This window comes from Lethenteron reissneri, chromosome 22 (genome assembly GCF_015708825.2).
Source record: "Lethenteron reissneri isolate LAM-NWPU_2019-01 chromosome 22, ASM1570882v1, whole genome shotgun sequence".
Classification (NCBI taxonomy): domain Eukaryota; kingdom Metazoa; phylum Chordata; class Hyperoartia; order Petromyzontiformes; family Petromyzontidae; genus Lethenteron; species Lethenteron reissneri.
The window spans coordinates 9,283,511-9,306,227 of record NC_083800.1 but is presented as its reverse complement, the minus strand read 5'-3'; the positions used below and the strand labels follow the sequence as shown (position 1 = coordinate 9,306,227).

Below are 22,717 nucleotides of genomic sequence, written 5' to 3'. Positions count from 1 at the left end.
GGCAGCGGTCTGGAAGCTTTTGGGCCGCGCCGCTGCCTTACCCGGCTCGGCCCTTATAAGGACGGCGAGACCGGGGAGTCCCAGGGCCTAATCTTCGAGTCTTGGATCTTCACTGGTCAGCTTCGTGTCGAACTGCCTCGAGCTCTTTGGGTCTCCACCTTTTATAGGGATCACCTCCGAGGGCTGGGGGCGTGGGCAATAACCGATGCGGACGTCGGTGTGACCACCCGTGTATGTGAGTGCCAACACCCATGTGTTTGTTGTCCGCCGTTTCTCCCGTAATACTCCCTACATATGTATAGATTCATTGGATTCCACCCCCAAGTTAAAGATATACGAAGGGGGTGGGAAAGTGTGTATGGTTAAACTCTTACTGTAAGATCGTTACTCATTATGAGTCTACACCTCTAGGGTCCTTTAGCTCACAGAGAATACAATTACCTCAAGACACGACTGCATATCGGGGCAGTGTCAACCGTGATATCACATAGTGATGAAGCACACGGTGTTGTTACCTAATTATTGAAATGCATGCCGCCGTGTGTGTGCGCATGGCACCATACATTTGTGTGTGGTGTTGGGATTTGTCATGAGTAATATTGTCCTCTTTTCGATTTTTGCTTTTTTAGGATTCCGTGGCAACATGTGAGATTTGAGGAGCCAATGTAAATGTAAAGTTATTAAAATAAATCATTCACTGGCCTGATCTCCAGCCAGTAATTGTCAACGTCTGGACAAATTTGAACTCACTCAACTCAGCTGTGCAGTCTAAGCAACTTAAGAGTGTATTTTCACTTCTCAGGAAAAAAATATATATGGAATTGTTAGCTGCCCTTTCAGTAATATTGGATTGTTATAATATCAATAAATATGTATCTGTGGAGGTTTTATATCCTTATGCTGATGTCCAAGTAAGAATTTTATAAAATTAAATGGCAAAAACATATTTCAGTTGATTTGCTTGATATTTTTTACAAGTGTTTTAAGTGTAATGACATTTATATAATACCACTTTAAGCTTTATTGACTGATATAATAAGGTTTTAAGTAACGAAGCATGAGATGCTCTATATATTGTAATAAACACAGAAAGCCATGCTGCACATGTTGGAGGAGTAACGCATGTCCTTTAAGAAATGTACATTGAAGTTTAGCCACAGGCACACTACGTTATCCAGTAATATTTGAACAAACCCATCAGACTGCAAACAATCTAGCCATACTTAAGTACAAAAAATAAATAGTACGTTATAAAATGAAGTTGTTGTAACACCATTGGAACCTCCTTTGCCAGTAGCAAAGAAGGTTCCAATGTGCCTTTTGGCATTATCTGGTCCAACACCATGTGAGACTAGACTCTAAGAAAAGCTGTCTCGGGTGTGGACCAATCAATTTCAAGGACAGTGCATACATTATCAGAGTTGTGTTTTTTGTTTGCATTCCGACCGCAGGTAATGTGGTCAATGCAAACATGACTCCTTGTAAAAAAAAGGTGTCAGTTTTGTTGCCAGATAAAAGGGTAAAAAAACAATTATCTTGTTGGAACACATCATGCTTAACTTTTCTAGACATTTACAATCCATAGGAAATTGAATAGAATGGCCTTGATATTAACATATCCATGTTTTTTCAATGAGACATTTTTAAAACATTTGATATTGAATTCACTCAATATATCAAATGTCAGCTACATAAAATGAAGTGCACAGTGTCCTTTGGCATTGTTGACAATTGGGGTTGGGAATACCTTTAAACATATATATAAAAGTTACATTTTAAGCATATGTATGCATGGGCCTGCAATGTAAAAAAAATGTAAACCACACACACAGGCACACACACTATAAATATTTAAGTTAATGTAGTCATGATATATGAGTGTGGCAACACTGCAGGTTATTAAACTGATTGGAACCTGTGGGTGTTTGTCTAAATTGAATTTACACAGGATTATAAATTATAAACCTATTGAAGCACATTACACTTTATTATAAAGAACATGATTGTGGAAAAGTACAAAAACTAATCAGGCAAGAATATTCATCAGACAATGCAGTTTTATTAGCTTTCTTTGTTCAATAGCGATACAGAAACGTCGCAAATAATATAATTATACACTTAATATTAACCCACCTCTACTTTTCACTGAAATATTGCATACACATATTCAAGCTTCATTAAATGCACCTGACAATGTTTTACTGTGAAAATGAAGAAATAATAAACATTGGAAAAAAAAGTAGAATGCAATTATAAGTGGGGCATGTAAACCTACGCATTGCTTTAACTAAATGTCAAAATGTGAACACTACATTTTTATTTTACACAGAGAAATGTAGATATGTAGTTAACCATGCTAAAATTCAAAATTTTTCGCATTAAGTTGTCATCAAAAAATACTTTGTCTCTATATACCTTTACAGCCAGTTTTAATAGTCATGAGCATCTTCTAAAACAAATTACTAACTTGCTTCCTTAGCAATAGATTGAGCAGTATGTTGGGATCTTCAGCTTTATCATCGTGAGACTTTCCTGAAAAGCAAAAATGAGAAAGCAGCTTTAATGACCATTGCAAATTAATAATATTATTATTATTATTAATGGGGATGCAACAAAAGAATTGTGATTAGTCAACGCTTTACAATGAGATTTGATGATTTGCTCACTAGGGGAATCATTCAAGGGACAGATTTATTATAGAACAATAAAACATTCAATGTACATTTACCATCACACTTCTTGCCACTGTTACGCCCTTGCTGCAATATAACCATGAACAAAACTAAAACCGTTGGTGTAAGTCATGTTATTTTGACTGATAAATTACTACACATCACGTGTATTTGCTGCTATATTTAATGACACATGAATAAAATGATTTGGAACTAGCTTCTTTGCCCGACCTAGACAGAAGCTGTAATATTTACGAAAACATCAAGCAGAGTATAATTGTATCTTGTGTAAATTTAATGGCAGTCAATCTTGCACAAAATAATGTCATCAAACACTTCACTGCATTTCACTGTAGCACTGTATTAATGGCAGTGAATCTGGCACAAAACTACGTCATAAAACACCTCACTTCATGTCATTGTAGCACTGTATATAAACTGACCTTCAATTTGTTCAAATTCACTGCTCTGATACTTTATTCTCTTCTACTTTCGGTCGCTGGGGTTGAAATTAATTGGAAATCGATGCAATATGTGGAAAATCACCGAGAAATGTCTATTTTACCCAAATGTAGAAGCATCAATTAGACTTACCTTTTGTCTCAAGTGCTCAAGAAATAAATAAAGACACCAAATGCACTTTGTTGCTGCATATAATTATTATTACATTCACTATCAATGAAGAAACGTCAAACTTAAAGTGAATTTGTGAAAAAATTGTATTTCCGCTCAACCTTCTGCGTGAGTGTAAAAACACACCTGCTCATGATTATTAATGAGGGGGGGGGGGCTCTTTTGCAGTGACGTCACGTACGGATGTAGCACTGTGCAGCGTATATTTATTTTTTACCGTTACTTTCTGAAAAGAAACGTCATATTTGGAGCGACTTTGCGACAAAAAAATATCTTTCCGCTCGACTTTCTTTTGCGTGAGTGTAAAAATCCACCCGCTCAAGATAATTTTCTCCCTGCTCACAAAGCAGAGTACAGGTTTTCCTCGCTTTATGCAGTCGATGCGTTCCAAAAATGGGCATACAGCGCACTCACCCAACCCCCAATGCACCGCACGAGACAGATTCCGAATGAGTAGCCCACCGTACATACAATGTTGTTCCTTCGCAACGCCGCATATAACGAATTTATAGCGAATTTTCGGTATAAATAGGTTAGTCTAACTCACATGAAGCTCTTTTGATGGCCCTGAGCCAGTGGTAAAAATTCAACATTCTCATGGCAAGGACCAATTTATATTTAAGAATCGTCAATATTAATCATGTTATCGGAACATAACTGCTAATGCACAAAGAGTTATGTTGTAATATGTGTGTGAACCAATAGAGCAGAAATAGGACCTTTGGTTTTTAACCTTCGGGGTTTTTTTGATGAATTAACATTTTTTTGTTAACATACACAGCTGCAGACATATCTTGTGTGACTATGCAGCAGATATTCTATAATAATGTGTGAGCTCTGAAGATGATTGACCCGGAGGCCTCTTAAACAATGACCTTTCAGGGAATATGCTCATCTGAGCATGTGACACAATTTAAATCAAGTCAGGTGGAAAAGCTATTGTGAAATTCTGGCTGCTGCTTATGCCACCGACTCATTTGTATACCTTTAGCTCATATTAAATGTAATATGCTCAATATAATTCATGTGAAAACAAGTTTTCTTCACAGATTGATTATAAAAGTCTGAGATTTAAGCAACATTTCCCATCCTTGCTCACTATGCAGTAAAAGTGCATTATCCGAAGTGATTTCTAGCTATCCATATGTTTACTTACTAAGGATTATACATAAAACAGCAAAACTCAGATCCTCCCTAAAAAACAACACTTTGGCCTTTATTTATACTAGAGGAACACTAGATCATGACCATCTTTCTTACAAAAAATGTATTGGCATTTAGCCATCCTTATGGGTGGCATCTCATAAGGATTACAATTAAAGTTCGTCAATTGTGTGTGGTGGGATAAATTGTGCACACTCCAACCTTTTCTTAAATGTCTGGCTAGTATAGAAGAGTTGACAAATATAGCATATATAGGGCTCTAGTGGCAGCCCTTCTGCCAGTATAACAGATGCACAAGCATTTAATTTAGGATAGCAAGCCTGTTTCCTCAAGAGGTATTTTGGAACCAGAAGAAATATCAACCTCTCGTTTCTACCACCAAACTGGTGGTGAATGTTCGTACAATAATGGCCGTTTGACAAAGTTCATTATGACAGTCTGCATGCCAATATTGGCATGGGAAATTCCTCCACTGACTAACACAGCAGCATGATTCCTTAAAAAATATTAATTATCATGACATCACTCCAATAGGCAGCATACACTGTCGAAGTTTTTAATTATTTTCAGTCATTCTGTCATGCAATCCACATACATTACAACAATGTTTACTAACATTTGAATTTGATAACATTTACACTTGGTACCCAGTTGGGTGAGCTCCATCATTTTTCAAATGGGTGATTCAGCATTTACACATGCACATATGTTGTACAAATGTTAAGAAGATAAACAGATGCTATATTTTGACATTGAAAATGTAAGATTTTAGGTAAAAAAATTATAACTGATGTTTATTGATCATGGAATGTATTGATCATACTTGCTGTCCATATTTGAGTAATACAATTTATTACAAACTAGTTCATGAAGCCTCTCTTCGCCAGGCAAACGTTTTCAATAAATATAATAATTTACCTGATGATTTTTTACAATATTTATCTACAATCAGACACTAACAACTACCTACTCTTAGTTCTTTCGGTAAAGTCACGTAGGTAAAAAATGAAATTAAAATTAATAAAAATAAAACAATAAAATCACGACGTTTCTGAGGCAACACAAGCTTCCGGAAGGTAAAAAATGAAATAAAAATTAATAAAAATAAAACAATAAAATTACGACGTTTCGGAAGCAACATAAGCTTGTGTTGCCTTCCGGAAGCTTGTGTTGCCTCCGAAACGTCGTGATTTTATTGTTTTATTTTTATTAATTTTTATTTCATTTTTTACCTACGTGACTTTACCGAAAGAACTAAGAGTATGAATCCTTGCAGTCACGAAAGCTTCAAATCTAGAACTAACAACTACTCCCAAAAAAATTACTTTTCCGCAAAAAACTAAAATTGTTGACAATATTTATTCAACTTTTTTTATTTAAAGACGTACCCATTGGAAACCACTCAATATAAAGATTCCATTATTTTATTAGAAAGAACAAAACATTTATGAACTTAATATTCTATGAGGGGAAGCTCCTATCTTTTACCGTTTTCGAATTATTCAGATTTGAACATCATAAAATGCATATTTTTTCGATCATAACCACTTTAATCCGTAATATCTGAAAAACAATGAAATATAGAACAATGGTTCTCACTTTAATTGTATTTGCTGTTTAACGCTCTATCAAACGAATCTTGTATTTTGAATGGTTTATGAATGACACACGCAAACATGTTTATGGGGCACTTAAAATCGAGTTTTGGGGGCCTTAAAATGAAAAATCTAGTACTTCCTGTTGTTTGTGCCCTGAAAGCTACCTATGTACCAAATTTCAGCTTTCTACCTTGTCGGGAAGTACCCTAGAGGTTTTTGAGACATACATATTAAGGTATTTAATTATATAGAGTGTACATTGCTTTTATAATGGTAGGAAATTATGCGACAGTTTTCGGAATGTAAAATTTCTATTAGTTCAAGGCTACACATGTGTAATGCGGGCGTAAATGGGCGGGGCGGATATGACGATCCGAGAGGGAGGAGTCAGGGTGACGTGGGGGAGAAGTTATAGCGGGGAGACAGGAAGCTATCTGGGGCAGTCGGGGGAGTGAAGGGTGGTGAACACGTTGGGTGGTCGCCGTGCCTCAGCCTGGTGGCTGAGGGGCTCATGACGGCGCCAGCCAGCGGGGTGGAAGAGAGAGTGGAGGATTGAGGTAGGAAATGGCGAGATAGCCATAGAGGCCACGAAGGGCTGACATTGGGAGGTGGCGAGATCGCCACGCACGGAGGAACAGGGAGCAGCGATGGAGCTGCTGGGGGAGCAGCCAGAGGGCTGTACCAAGAGCCTGCAGCGGAGCTGCAGGAGCGTGGAAGGCTACGGGAGCGAAGGCAGATGTGGGGCTGCCAGGGAGAGAGTCTCAGGAGGAGTGCCGTGTGGGAAGGAGAACGCGAACCCCAAATAAAGGACACGGAGTCAGCAAGAAGTGTCTGAGTCCTTTTATTACACTGGAGTCAGAAGTGAAACGGCATCTCAAAACAACTGAGAGAAAGAAGAAAAAAAAGAATATTCCTGCTACATCATCCGACGACGACGACCTTCCTCAGACGGTGGACCTGCCTGCGATGGAAGAGGAGATCCGTTCTGGAACGAGTACGGGTCCGGGTGAGCAAGGTGTCGCCGCGTCGGTGGACCTGTCTGTGCCGGAGGACGCCAACTTACGATGGAGACAGATAGCGATGCAGATGGGGACCTTGAAAATCGTGCTGGCGCAACTGTGTGAGTTCACCACGCCGAGGACGACGTCGGGGAGGCCCGGTGGTGATCCGCAGGCCTCTGCCTTTCCTGCGCTGCCAGCGCCATTGCCACGTGGCACGAAGACGCCATCTTGGGCGTGGCAGGGGAGAAACGGCGGGAAGCCGCCATCTTGTCTTCACCGCGGCGGGAGGACGCCGCCATCTTCAACATCGCGGCGGAGAGGCAGCCTTGCGCTGCCATCTGGAGGTGCCGCGGGGTGAGCAGCCTGCTGCGAGCTGCTGTTTTTCGAGGGGGTGCTGCGAGGAGAAGACGCCGATGCTGCAGCTGCTGGGGCGGGAGCTTCCCGTCCTGGCTCGGGTGCGTGACAACGGAGCCGTCAAGTCGCCGAACGAGTTCTGCGAGGCGTCTCAAGTTGCCACCTTGCTGTCCTCTTCTTGCTGCAGCCCCGGGCGAGTCATAACGATACGCACCCGGCCTTAACACACACCTCACTCATCTTCGAGGGCCGGGGGGCTATTTTGGTTTTCTCTTATGACTCGATTGTGCGGAGCGCGGTTCGGACTGTGTGTATGTGTGTGTAATAACGATGAACGCGCTATCTGCTTGTTAATGGTGTTAATGTAAGTGTGTTCGTGTGTTGAGAATGGACGGAGAGTCTGCTGTATTTGCTGAGTGTCAAATTGTGTGTGTGCGCTGCTGCGTGGAGTTGTTATCTTGATGGTGAAGTTAATTATTAACTTGGGAGCGTCGGGTATCTTGCGCTGTATTATCTCGTGGGTTGCCTTGTGCGATGGGCTTAATTGAAAAAATATATATTTTTTTGGTGTATTGTGCTGCGAGGTGCTGTGTGCGATGCGATTGTTGCAAGAGAGAGAATAATTGTGTTGTTGCTGCAAAGTTACGACAGGATTAATGGTGTGTTGGTTGCCTGCAGATCTGCTTGCTATTGTGCTTAAATGTACGCGTGTGATCGCGATATGCTGATTGCATGTGCTGTTATACCGTTCTGTATGGTTATGGGGTGCGATGCAGTGGTTGACTATTGGAATAGAGATTGTTATTATATTGTGCGTACCTGTTGGAAATTGGTAACAAATTCGAGGGGGACCCAAATATTTGGTTGTATGGTTGTTGTGCACACGAGATTGCGTGTATATTATAGAGGGGGACCATAAAATTTGGTTGTATGGGTGTTGTGCACACGAGATTGCGTGTATATTATAGAGGGGGACCCAAAAATTTGGTTGTATGGGTGTTGTGCACACGAGATTGCGTGTATATTATAGAGGGGGACCCAAAAATTTGGTTGTATGGGTGTTGTGCACACGAGATTGCGTGTATATTATAGGGGTAATTGAGCTTTTTGAGAATGAGGGTGCGCGATGACGCCGTTGTGGATGGCTTAGATGTTAATGCTAATGGGATCGTAAATTGGCGGCAAGTGGCGTCGCGTATTCGGTTGATCGCATGCAGCCACGAGTTGCTTGGCGAGTTGGGTTGTGTAACCAATGTGGTTGGTAAAATATTGGTTAAAAATTCCACGATATGACAGCTGTGCGCAGCAAGCTGGGGCTGTGCGTCTATCGTTGTTGGGGTTGTTACAATAAGACGGGGGATGCATTTTGTGACCCCCAGCATAGGGAAGCTGGGGTGCACGAATGGAGAAAACTGGCCACGTGTTCGCACGTTGGGCCGCCATTTTCTGGCCACGTGTTCGCACGTTGGGCCGCCATTTTGCGCGCACGCGGGGTATGGCGACGATGCGCTTTGCGGAAAGGGCCGCCATTTTGAGTGCGCGCGAGAGATTGCGCGAACGCGCTGGGCGAAGGGGGACGCCATTTTGAGCGCGCGGGAAAAACCGGGGTGGGGCAAATGTTCCATCTGTTATGCCTGCCATTGTTGATTGGGTGATGCACGAGTTGTGGTCACATCGGCCTATGGCTGATGGCTGACCTGACAGCCCGGAGGCGAAACCTCCGTGGTATGTCTTAAACTAATGGGCCATGTGCTCATATGGCTCGGGGAGTCATGGTTCAGTTGTGCGGTGGCAGACTGAACCTGGTGTGCCGGGGGCTCACGGGATCTGGGTTAGGGTGTTATTGTCTCTATAAGAGAACATTGCCCCGTGGGGGGAGTCCATGGGGTCTGGCATTGCCGGGGGATGAACCTTCCCTGGGCTATAAAGCATCGGACTATACGAGGCTGGTGTGTGTCCATCTCTGATGGGATAGTAAGGGAGGAGCGTGGCCGAGTTGCTGCTCATCCCCGAAATTGCACTAGCTGAGAGTATGGTCAGTGGATGTTGCTGTGGGTTGACGACCACGGTGGGGGTTAGGGCGAGTTAAACGTTACCGCTGGGGAGCGTGGCTCTCTCCACGCGAGGGTGTGCGATTAGGCGTTTTGTTGGGTTGCTGAGAGTGACCGTGGGTACATGCTGTGTACGTGCGATGTCTGCTGGTCCTCAAGGGAGGACTGCTGGTGGGTAAGAGCAGGAAATTTTGTTGTTGTTGTTGTCACGTGTAAATAATATTGTTGTTAAAATGTAAATACTGGGGCATCCATTGCGTTATTTTGGGTATTTATGGGGAGTTTTTTTTAAGCGGGCTGGATTTACATCATCTCCACTACCCTGAGGCCGGGTGGCTGTCGTGTACGACATGCGGATGTGCGTTGTTGTGCTGTGCCTCAGGGGATTGGATTCTCCTTCTCGTCACAGATTCTTCAGCTCCCGTCGCACTGGGTGTTACCTGGTGTGCTAGCTGGATGAGGACTTGAAGGAGCAATTGAGCGCCGTTCGTCGTTCTGCTCTACCACTTGCTCTTTGACGTTGGACTTGAGCCGAGCGGATGGAACTGCAACATGGACACGCACTAAAACATCACATTTCTGGGTTGTGCGCGTTGGCCGTTCTTGCGTGTCAGTTGCCGTTTTTGTTCATTGTGCCATTCTTATTCTTGTTGATGTTGCGCGGAGGACAGGCCGGTGTTCTGTTCCAGTTCCTGATACCTCCCCTTTCGTTGCTTGTGTTGTTGTTGTTATAATCTCCGTTGTGTCTGGGGGACTCCTGATTGTGATGCCTTCGCCCGCATTATTTTGTTCTGTTTCAGCCGAGGACGGCTGGGATTTTCTCTACGGGGGAGGGTAGTGTAATGCGGGCGTAAATGGGCGGGGCGGATATGACGATCCGAGAGGGAGGAGTCAGGGTGACGTGGGGGAGAAGTTATAGCGGGGAGACAGGAAGCTATCTGGGGCAGTCGGGGGAGTGAAGGGTGGTGAACACGTTGGGTGGTCGCCGTGCCTCAGCCTGGTGGCTGAGGGGCTCATGACGGCGCCAGCCAGCGGGGTGGAAGAGAGAGTGGAGGATTGAGGTAGGAAATGGCGAGATAGCCATAGAGGCCACGAAGGGCTGACATTGGGAGGTGGCGAGATCGCCACGCACGGAGGAACAGGGAGCAGCGATGGAGCTGCTGGGGGAGCAGCCAGAGGGCTGTACCAAGAGCCTGCAGCGGAGCTGCAGGAGCGTGGAAGGCTACGGGAGCGAAGGCAGATGTGGGGCTGCCAGGGAGAGAGTCTCAGGAGGAGTGCCGTGTGGGAAGGAGAACGCGAACCCCAAATAAAGGACACGGAGTCAGCAAGAAGTGTCTGAGTCCTTTTATTACACATGGACATGACTGCCTGATACCCATTTGATAATTGAAGGCATATCACCTTTTTTGAGACTTAATAATATGAGAACAGAACTTAAGACATACATTTGTAATTTGCTGAAAACATTGCAATATTTTGTAAGGTATATATTTTTGTAAGGTATATATTATTTGCCATTGATGTAAATAAAAGAACGGTTAATTTGACAGTGGAATCTCTCAAACCTGAGAACCATAAGTTACAGTTTCAAGTATCCCCTGATAATAGGATGATAGCACACAAAGGGTTCACTCCCAATGCCTACTCAATGGGCTTCGCCCACAATAAAACACCATTCACTGGACCAGTTAATAATCTGTGGCCTGGAACCATTGATGTTTTTCGATGCTCCCAGTGCAAAATATTTTACCAGCAGCCCATTTTAAGAGGATTTTTTTTCGTGCAATCGTGTGCTACTTAATAGAGGCCTCTTTGAAACTGTGCAAGCAAAAAAAAATCCTCCGAGGCGAAGAGGACGACGCTCATTTTTTTTCCACCTGCCTCAGGGCTAAAAGGCAGGATCACGAAAGTGCTGTCTCAGTACCCTGACATGGGCATTAGCCCTAAGAGAAACACAGCCACCCATTTTCAAAAGGTCATATACACACTTAAAATAAATCTCCGCTGCAGCTATGCTGATGTAAGTTGTGTGCGTAGGCTTAAACTACAATTGATGCACATTTAATATTTCTGAATGTGTAGGCAGTCCCTACGCAGTACGATTTCTTTTATTCAGAACCAAGCGAAAGCATACAGAAGCGTAATACCTCTTTTACCACAGACACTTAATTTTAAGTATCATTGCATGTCCAGTGTATGTTTCTGTTTTATTTAAAAGAAGGTTATGTTACGGTAAATTATATTATAATTTCAATGCATGTTTAACTTTAAAAAAAGGCAGCGTTTTCATATGGATTTTTTACATGAATAAAAAACTTTACACATCATTCCATAATATTGTGCAGCAATTAAAAGCGCTTGTTGATATATAAATGTGGCGATTTGGGAAGAGTCAAATCTCTTTGGGAATCTCAAAAATGATTTCAGATTTCCGGAAAGCATCCATTTTCTGCAATCCGCATCCAGCGATTGCGCGAATAAATCTTTGAAATTGAAGTGCATTTCAACAGATCAGGGGGGCATCAGGCAGTAAATCACAAACCCCAAAATGCTGTTCAATTTCATAGGCGAGCGTAATTTACACATTTAACTGCAAGGCAAAGCTTTAATAATGTTGGGAGACACTTGCTATTTGCCCAGTTTAATAAACAAACTCTGCTTCCCGTAAGAATGCAGCCACAATTTAAGGGAATGCAATTTAAATAAGGAAATGCTATGCATAAATTTGATGTTACGATTTAAACCGAACACTACACTTCCAATGTTTTTATAATTTATTAAAATTAGCACATGCACGCACACACACACTAGGAACTGCATATAAAAGATACATAGCAATGAGAATCTCATACATTTGAAAACATCTAATTACAAATACATACATAGCTTCTGAACACTTTGTTCTGAAACACATTTGTATTTAAACTAAGCGTAACAAACAACATTGGATATAATTACCCAACAGTTACACCTATAGGCGTTCAGTTCAACGGAAAGCATTAATTTAGATTTTTTAAAAACATTCTTGAAATGCTCACAATATTGACAAACTGTCAAATACATTACTCTGTTTATTCTAGGATGTGGGATGTATGTCCATCAAGAGTAGGAGAATAATGGTCTTTGGTAAGGTACGTGAAATTGTCAATGTTTTTTTTAATATATACAAATATCAAAAGACAATAAAATGTGTTTATATCCATATATGAATCCACTACGGGTTTGAGGCCTCCCCATGTGGGTATTTGGCCATACTTCACCATACTGGTCAGTGCTGATTTGTGAAAGGGGGGACTGTGAACAGTTCAGATGTCACCGAACACTTATGTCAGCTGTGGATATCATACTCAGGTCGTCAGGGTCACAACACAGTGCACTTACCACTGTGCTACTGGTTCAACCAATTTTTATGTAGAATTCCTACCAAGGCAAATGTAATCTTATAACCAAGCCATCAAGTCAAGCATGAGGTTGTTCAATAATACATTGTGTGATATTAACCACTAAGGCACAGTCAGGCCTTGGTTGATCTTTAGCAAAACAAATGTAGTGTAGATGTTATCATGTGTATTGTTAAATTTGTAAACAAACAAAAAAGAATCGTGCATCACGTGCAATTTTGTATGGCACTTTAAAACAGTATAAACATTTGAACCACAACATACGTGCATTAGCATGTGATGAATCAAAAATTATACGTAAGGATACCACTAATAATAAAATATTTTAAAATACTTTTTTTAAACACGCTTTAATGAAATGTACTGTCCGAGCTGCCCCTCCCCCTGCCCCCTTCCCCCATCGCCCCTCCCCTCCTTCCACATCCTCCGCCCCTTGGCGTGGCTCCACGAGGCTTGCCGTAACGTAAGGGACCGTGGTGATTTCTAGCCAACGTGAGTTAAGCGTGGACAAATATAGCCGTAAAAAATATAGTTTAAAAATAATTTTTTTTATTTTTTAATGATAGAATATTGTCATCAGTATGACATACCTATACCAAGTTTGCAGTCGATACGACATTGGGAAGACGGTTGAAATTGAGTTACAAGATTTGAGGATACGACAACACAGAGTACGTTCAATAAAGCGTGTCAAATGTTTAAAAATATTTTTTGGATTTGTTATGATAGAATATAGTCTTGTCATCAGTATGACATAGGTATTTCAAGTTTGCAGTCGATAGCACATTGGGAAGTGGGTAAACATTGAGTTACAAGATTTTTGTTTGAGGATACAACAGACAGAGTGAGTTAAATAAAAGCGTGTAATAATAAAAATAGAAGCGGGTGAGCAGTCGTGCAGCGCTTATTGCACTGCACTATGAACCCAGTGACAGTTTGATTGCTGCCCATGGCTGACATCAGTGGTGAGTGATATCTGAACTGATCACATACAGCCACCCACACTGACTAACATGGTGCAGTACGGTCAAACAGCCTACTTGACCAACAAGGTAAAGGGGAGGCCTTCATTCAGTAGTGGATTTCCAAAATAAGTATCATTGTTCATATTATTTCATTATTACTATTATTAAGAATATACTGTACTGGTCAATACATTTTGCATACTACTTGTCAATTATTCTGGGTACTTTGAAGACATACGGATACATGTACTGTCCCAAAAAAACATTGCTGCTAATGTTTTATATAAATACAGCTTTGCTCCTCGGGGGTAAGGAAGCAATCTCCATTTTAAGCTAGCCTCCTGTGCACATGCACTAATGAAAAGGACCTTTCATTTAAAGAGCAACGCTTACCACCTATTTGGGCATCGCACACTTAATTGGTAATCACACCGTCGTTTTTGATGTGAAAAGCGGAATGGGGAGAAGTGTGGCATAGGATGTAAAAAAAAGTGGCAAGTGACAAAATGTCAAGCATGCAAAGGACATGTCTTGCTGTGTCACCATTAGACTACTGGTGATCAAAGTTGCAAGTGAGCTCGCTAGTAAATTCAGTTTATAGAAACGATGATTCGATGACTACATCCCATTGTAAAGCTTTTTGCGGAATAACCAACACAAAATGGGCATTCATGACCTCAAAAACTAATTTACAAAGGTGTGGTATTGTGTGCAATTAGTTGTTAGTACGTTTAATTTCCATACAAGGACAGTCAAATATCTGCTTCAAAGAGGTTTAGACTAGAAACACATAATAATGTATATCCAGTTTATCAACTGCCCATCAAACAGGTTGTTGCAATCTATGAAAAAAAATGTGACTTCAGATTTATCTAAGACGTCAATCGGACAAGGCTAATAGATTGAAAGCAGTAAACCGATATATAGAAGAATGAAAATATTACATCTGTAGAGATCTTAATGAATCAGATGCCAAGCAGCTACTGCACACTCCTGTTGAATGTAGCATGCTGTCAAATTTAACACGCCATCTCATAGGCAATGTAGCTTGGCCTTTGACTCAGCTAGTGGTAATAAACACAAAGCTTTTTAGATGAGGTCAATTCAAGGGCTGGAACCAGCCTGCCAGTGAGAGTATTCGATTTTATATCACGTAAGAGCTAGATGCATTACTGGATGCATTTTTCAATCCACTGCTGGATGAAGCCCGCCCCCCACCTCCATGACATGCGAGTTGTGTGGGGGTTGTTTTATCCATACTTTACCACGTTGGTCAGTGCGGGTTGGTGAAGGCGGACAGCAAAAACATGGGAACATAGTATAATGCAATATATTTTTCTGCGCTATGCTTTGCTGCCCAAAACATATCCCTACAGCTAACACCTGTTTTATGACTGGTGGTCGCACATCCAAATCAAAAGCCTAACCATGCTTCGCTACCAAGATCTGATTAAAACGGGTGCATTTTGGGTGATTTGGGCATAGTCTGCATTTAAATTACCAAATTATTTAAAACTTTGGTGATTTTTGATGCTAGGAATGTTTTGTGAGTTACTTTTTTAAAACGTTTGTGAAAATTATGTATCTAAATATACCATGTCATTACTCTCCAGTTTAAGTGTAATGTTCTTAGATTAACAGGTCAATTTTGCTCAGCAGCAGCTAATTAAGGAACTGATACACATTCTGTTGCTATTCGTCTACCAATGACAAAGAACCCCCAATAAACAATCCACAGATAAAATCAACACACCATAAATGTTGCGAATGTTCATAAATGGATTTTGACCATGCGGCTACAACTATTTGAAATATATATTTGTGAAACAATGCACTCCATTGGCCAATTGTGCACATACAGTGCCGTCTACAGTGCCCGTTTCTAAGCAACGACATGAATAAAACTCCCAAATCTGACATTTTCACGATGCAGCACTACTGGAGGGAACGAACCTATTGGTTTCATATTGTCGCTTTATTTTTGCAATATGAAATGCCTGCGCTGTAGCAAGACCTCAATACATGCATAACTGGAAACCGTGGTCTTACATCCATCACCATTACACTGGTCAACAAAAAAAAGTTTTTTGGCCTGGACTTTTGCAGCTGTTTTAGGCTACTTTCAGGGTGCTGATTCCAAATCTGATCTCAGATTTGCTCTATCACATCTTATTATTATGCTATCGGCATACCCTATTTTCATTGATTTTACCCGAAATTAACTCTGTTACTTATGATTGCAAGTTGTTGCGAGTCAGTGACTGTTTTAGTGTTAAAATATGGTGCTGTATTTTTAGGATAGTGTGTTTATAATATCATTTTATGTAGATTTCCACATTTATTTAATATTTTTATTCTGCAGTTTTTATTGAAAATGCAATATTTGATATCTCAAAAACCTGATGTGATAGACAAAAACTGATGCCAGATTTGGAATCAGCACCCCAAATTTACCTTAAACCCGTTGGAATACCTTATGCCAGAAAAAGTGTGTTGACCAGTGTTATGAGCAAGGTTCATCTCTAGCTCTATGGATCTCTTACAGGGTGCTTGTTTATGTTCTTGTGTGGCTTGTGTGTTTATGTTAAATAATGGACAAAAACTATCTGTCCTACGCTGTGGTGTGCTTATCTCACACACAATACCCTGCCAGGTGATCAGTAACAGGGGATAGTGGGAATATTTGTACGCTGCTTAACGCAGTGCATTTTGTAGCAGCAGTGGAGTGTTTCAAATCCCAGGTAATGATTCCCTAAGACTGTGGTAACCACGTTGCAGATAAGAAGTATCTGAGCAGGAGAGAAGTGCATTTTTAAATGCACGCACATCTAGTGATCATGATGTCTAGCGAGGGCTAAACATATCCTGACCTTGATTTATTGGGCTCAAGATTGCTCGTGACCCTAGTCTAACTGTATGGCTGTGTCTAATGCAAACCTGTTGTTTTTTACGTTTATTATGCCATTTTATATAAGTAATCCAAGTGATGATTGTACAATCTGTTTTTTTTAATTAAATAGCATGCAATTAACTTAACACAAACTATATTTATAATTAAGATACCCATCATTAAAATGAAATGACATTGTGTCTCATTAAATGCAAATTTCATCAAAGATAATACAAAATGTGTAGCTTCTTTCTGTCAGAATTCATAGTATATACTATTCAGCACAACTGCATCTGCAAATCTTATTAAATCAATTATTTGTATTTAAAATTACATTTTCTCATTTTAATATTCCTCTCAAATTCGTATACATGTGTGGTGGTCAAGGTTGACACAGGTTACACAACCTAGGGGAGGGGTACGTACCGGTCTGGACTGGTCCGGACCGGCCAGGCCGAGAGGCGGTTGGAACCGCTCTGAGGGGAGGGGGCTGGCGAGAGCCAGGGCCCCGAGACACCCCCGCCCCTCAGAGAAGGGATATATAAGACGGCTCCCGGAGAGCGGGAGCCAGTCCATCTCATCTAAAGCTGAAGGAAGGTGCCGCCGGAGATCCTGGACCCCAAGCCCCGAGGATGCCGCCCCGCCGGGACTGAGTGGGCTGAGGGTGGCGTTAAGCGTCCCCGGGCTGAGTAGCTGTAGGCTAGGGAAGGAGAGTAGTTGGAATAGAGTGGAGGCTGTACCTCCCTAGGTTGTGTGGTTAGGCTATTTCCCCAGTGCGTCAGGATGTCTAGCTGTTATTGAAATAAAAGCGTGTGGCCTCTAAAGAAGTCTCTGTCCCCTTCAAGATACTATAACTGGTGTCAGAAGCGGCCAAAGAACCTCGCCAACATGGAAACAAGACCGAAAGCGCTCACCAGGGGCCAAGACAAGGACGTTGAGGGCGACGTTGAGCCGGAGGCGGGAGCGCCATTTCCGGGGGACGGGTCCGCGGCGGCGGGCTCGGGTTCTCCGGGGCCCTCCAGGAGTCCGCCATCGTCGGGATGGGCGATCCAATCGGCCCATGCCCGGCTGGCCGATCTCCTCCATGCCGCTGCCTCCATCCTCGACGAGCTCACGCTGGGGGGAGCGGGAGCGCCGAGTGGAGGACCAGGCCGGAGGATGGGAGCAGTTCCCGCCGAAAAACGCGCCATTCCCACGCAAAATTTTGACGTCACCTCCGGGGGGGGGGGGGACGTCACTTCCGCCAGGAATGCGATCGCCGGAGATGACGTCATTTCCGCCGGGGGATTCACCGCTTCCGGGGGAAATTATGTCAACCGGCCAGGAAGTCACGGGGCCCAGGAGGGCCGCGTCACGTCCGGCATTGGCGGCCTTCTACCGGGAGGAGAGTCTTCAGGACGGCGACCGCCGATTCATTCGGACATTCTGCCACCGGAAGACGCTTCAAATGCTACACTAGGGACGCTGCTGTCTTCAGGGGGAGACTACATCCCGGCGCTGCAACAGCGGTTACCATCGCTGCAGGTTTTCGCGGCAAAGGGGGGGGACTGGGCTGCTTTTTCACGCCATTTCGTGGCCAATGCCGAGACGGCGGGGTGGTCTGCCAACATCTCTCTCCGAGCCCTGCCTTCCGCCTTGGACGACGTGGCCCTGGCCACGTTCCTCCTTATTCCACGGAGGGAGCGCTCCACCTTGCAGGAGGCCCTCGATCGGATGGCCTTGGTGTATGGGCCTCCATCGGAAACAAGACATCGTTTCGCCAGTTGGAGGAGGGAGGCGGACCAGACGCCCCTTGCCTATCAGAGTGCGCTGATGGCGTTGGCTCAAGGGGCCTATCCTCGAATGGACGATGTGGGCCTGGACTCCATCGTACTCGAGAAGTTGCTACTGCTGGCTCGAGAGCTGCGAATTGCCGTCCACGTCAAAGACGAAGCAAACCTTTCCTCGCTGGGCGCGGCACATTATCTGCACACAGAGTTGCTCCTCCAGCGGGATGGGCAGGTGGTGGCGTGCGCCACGCGGGTCGCTGCAAGGGAAGACGAGGTCCTGGATACCCAGGCCTTCGCGTCGCAGCGGGCCGCCAGTTGGAGGGGGACCGACCGGCCTCGCCAAGGTGAACCCCGGCGGAGACACGGATCCCCGCGGGCGTGGGCCCGCGTGACGTGTTATAACTGTGGCCAGCAGGGTCACCTGGCATCGGGTTGCCCAGCACCCCGGCGCCGTGCTCCGGGTCGTCCGCCATCGTCCGCCCGTCCGCCGGCCGCTCCACAAGAACCCCAGGCATGTCGCGACACCTCACGCACACGGTCCCTGCGCGCATCTCATACACCGCATACACCGCGGATCTGCGCGCCACTCAATCGCGTTGCGTCGAGGGGTCGGAGTCAGGACGGGGTTGACGTTTGGGGGCCACTCCGCGCGGTTCAGTGGTCGGAGTTGGCCCACAGGGTCGTTGCCGCGGCAACGGGCTCGTCGGTTATTATCGGGGACATTGAGGGGGTTCAATTTCGATTGTTGGTCGATACGGGTGCTTCGGCTACTATAATTTTGGACCTCATATACAACGTGCTGCCCAAGAGATGTCAGGCGCTCGTACCGGTCTCCGTCCCTTGCTTTGCGGCGAATGGGGGTTCCTTGGGGATTATTGGGCAAATAACTGCACAAATTTGTATTGGCGACATTAAATTAACGGGTCCCGTTTTGGTTTCCGATGCCCTTGCCGTTCCCTGTTTGCTGGGTACGGACTTTTTGGGGAGGATGCCCATCAAAATTTTAATTGACAAAGGCTGCATCGAGCTCCCTTCGGGCCGCCGGATGGCGTTCCTGCCCTCACCAACCTGGCTACGCACGGCTTGCGCGACTGTTCCGGCTATGGCGTCTAAAACCGTGCGGATTCCGCCGGGTGCGCAAATGCTAATTCCGCTGCAGTTACGCAAAATACTGGAGGTGGACGCTACGTCAGGGGTTTTGTTGTCTCCTTCCAATACGGCCGTGCGAGGGTTGGAGCTGGTGGGAGCACAAACGCTTGTGCCTAAAGATGGACAGCCCTTCATTCAAGTGCTGAATGCAGGGTTGCGGACGAAGGTCGTGCACCAAGGGGCTGTAATTGCACATGCGTTGTTGCCGCTCCACACTGACTCCGTCGCGGCTCATGTCAGTGATGCGCCGGGGTTCGGGACGCAGGCAGGTGTCGATGAGGGTTGGATGGATTCTCTCTGTTCAGGGGCTGAAAATCTTTCCGAGTCACAGCGATTAAAACTGCGCATGTTACTTCGTGAATTCCCCGATGTTATTAGCAAACACAAATTCGATGTTGGGTGCACTAATCTATTGAAACACCACATTGATACGGGGGATTCTGCTCCCATTTGGCAAAATCCGTTCCGATTGAGCCCGGCAGAGAAAGAACATGTCCGGTTGGCGGTGAACGACATGCTTGCCGCGGACATTGTGGCTCCCTCCAACAGCCCATGGGGTGCGCCGATTGTGCTCGTTAAAAAGCATGATGGCAGTTTGAGATTTTGTGTGGATTTTCGGAAACTTAACAAGGTTTCGCTGGCGGACGCGTATCCGCTTCCTCGCATGGACGAGTCGCTCGATGCCTTGGCGGGGGCGCGGTACTTTTCCACCTTGGACCTTTTGTCCGGGTTTTGGCAACTGCCCTTGGATGAGGCATCCAAACCTAAGACCGCGTTCCGTACGCCACAGGGCCTTTATCAGTTTAATCGGTTACCCATGGGATTGCACTCAGCTCCAGCGACGTTCCAGAGGCTGATGGAGCTGGTCCTCGCTGGCCTGCAGTGGGACTCCTGTCTTATCTATTTGGACGACGTAATTATTTTCAGCCGTACGTTTGATGAACATCTGGACAGACTGCGGGCTGTGTTTCTCAGGGTGCGGTCCGCTAACCTTAAATTCAAACCCCAGAAGTGTTTCCTGTTGCGGGAATCGGTGCGGTACCTCGGGCACGTTATCAGTTCTACGGGTATAGCCACCGATCCTGCTAAAACTGACTGTGTAAGAACGTGGGCCACGCCCACGTCTGTAGGGGAAGTCCGCAGCTTTATAGGCTTTGCGTCCTATTACCGCCGGTTTGTCGAGGGGTTTGCGACGATCGCCAAACCCCTTCATGCTCTGACGGCTAAGGGGGCCAAGTTCCATTGGGGGGAAGCGGAGGACAGGGCGTTCAGGGCGCTTCGCGATGCCCTTGTCCGGGCCCCTCCCTTATGCTATCCCGATTTCACGTTGCCCTTCATCCTGGACACCGATGCCAGCAATACCGGCATCGGCGCGGTGCTTTCGCAGGTTGTCAACGGGGTCGAACGGGTCGTTGCCTACGGCAGTAGAGTCCTGTCTCCGGCAGAACAACGTTATTGCGTCACTCGCCGTGAACTGCTCGCTATTGTCGTATTTTTTCAACAATATCGGCCGTACCTGTACGGCAGGCATTTTACGGTTCGTTCCGATCATGCGGCGCTACAGTATGCGTTGAAAATAGACCAGCCATCCGGCCAGCTGTCACGTTGGCTTGAGGTCCTACAGGACTACACGTTCACGGTGATGTACCGGAAGGGTACACAACATTCAAACGCGGATGGCTTGTCGCGCCTTCCTCCGGGTGATGGGTGTGCGTGTTTTATGGGCTCGGGGAGATGCAAATCGTCCACGGGAACTGCACCGGCTTCTCCCATGGCGGCGGCGGCAGGGGTGGTCGACGTGGAACCTATCCTCGGGGGGGACTCGCAGGAGTCGGTCGCTCGCGACTCGCTCCTCGATCTGCCCCTGGACGAATGGGGACGGTTTCAGATGGAGGACGGTTCCCTCCTCAGGTTACGCCATCGTGCGGAGCGATGGGGAAATTGCCAGGAGGGGGTGGGTACTGTCATGTTGCGGGAGGGTCTCCTCATGTCGTGGGACGCTAGCTCGCGGCGTTACAAAATCGTCGTTCCCCACCGCTCTGCGGGGTAGAGCCATGTGGGCGGCGCACGAACGCATCCTGCATTTGGGCATTCACAAAACGCTCGCAACACTGCAATTGGATTTTTTTTGGCCTGGAATGGCGCGCGATGTCGCCGACCTGTTGAATAGTTGTACACAGTGTGCGCGCCGGAAACACCCGGCTAGGGCGGCTTGTCCACCCCTTCAGTCGATTCGGGTGTCCCTGGTTAACGAGTTGGTGGCTCTTGACATTCTGGGTCCCTTCCCTGTCACCGCTCGGGGTAATAAGTACCTGCTGGTTGGGGTTAAATATTTCACCCGTTGGCCTATGGCCTGGCCCCTCCCCAACCAGTCGGTGGCAGCCATTGCGGAGGCGTTTCTCCAGGGCTACGTCCTGGATAAGGGCGCCCCGGAACGGCTGCTAACCGACCAGGGAAAGAACTTTTCGTCCAATCTTCTGCGGGAGGTTTGTGACCTTTTGTTCACGCAGAAGGTCCGGACTTCCCCCTACCACCCGCAGACCGATGGTATGGTCGAACGACTACACCGGACCATTACCTCAATGTTGTGCCATCAGGTAAATGACACACAGTTGGATTGGGACCTGCGGATTCCTGGAGTTTTGGCCGCATATAGGTTGGCACCTCATGCGGCCACGGGCTATTCACCCTTCTACTTAATGTATGGCAGGGATGTCGACCCCCCCATGGAGCTGCAATTGCGGGTCAAGACTGCGGCGTCGCACTCGAAACTGTCCGAACACGCTCAGTTCAATATTCGGAAGTTGGTCGAGGCGAGGCTAGCCGTGCAGGAAAATTCCGGGGCAAGGCAACAGGCGAATGAGCGTCTGTATAATCGCCGGGTTGCGGTGCATAAATGGGCAGTAGGGGATAAGGCGTGGCTGCACTGCCCGCAGGTGCTGCTGTCGACGTCATCCAAATTGCTGCGGCCCTGGCGGGGGCCGGTCGACATTGTTCGGGTCGTTCGGGACCAGTGTGTTAGGGTCGCATGCGGACGGCGCTCTTGGTACGTGCACCCCTCGCGCCTGAA

General features: G+C 45.5%; 1 protein-coding gene across 1 annotated transcript in view; it reads right to left on the bottom strand.

Moving 5' to 3' along the window:
• Positions 1–2,039: 2,039 nt before the first annotated feature.
• PACRGL (parkin coregulated like) overlaps positions 2,040–22,717 on the bottom strand; it is a 53,982-nt gene continuing 33,304 nt past the window's right edge. The window contains exon 8 of the mRNA XM_061556539.1: positions 2,040–2,532. Within this exon, the coding sequence (XP_061412523.1) occupies positions 2,476–2,532 (57 nt within the window). The 3' untranslated portion in view covers positions 2,040–2,475. The remainder of the gene's footprint in view (positions 2,533–22,717) is intronic.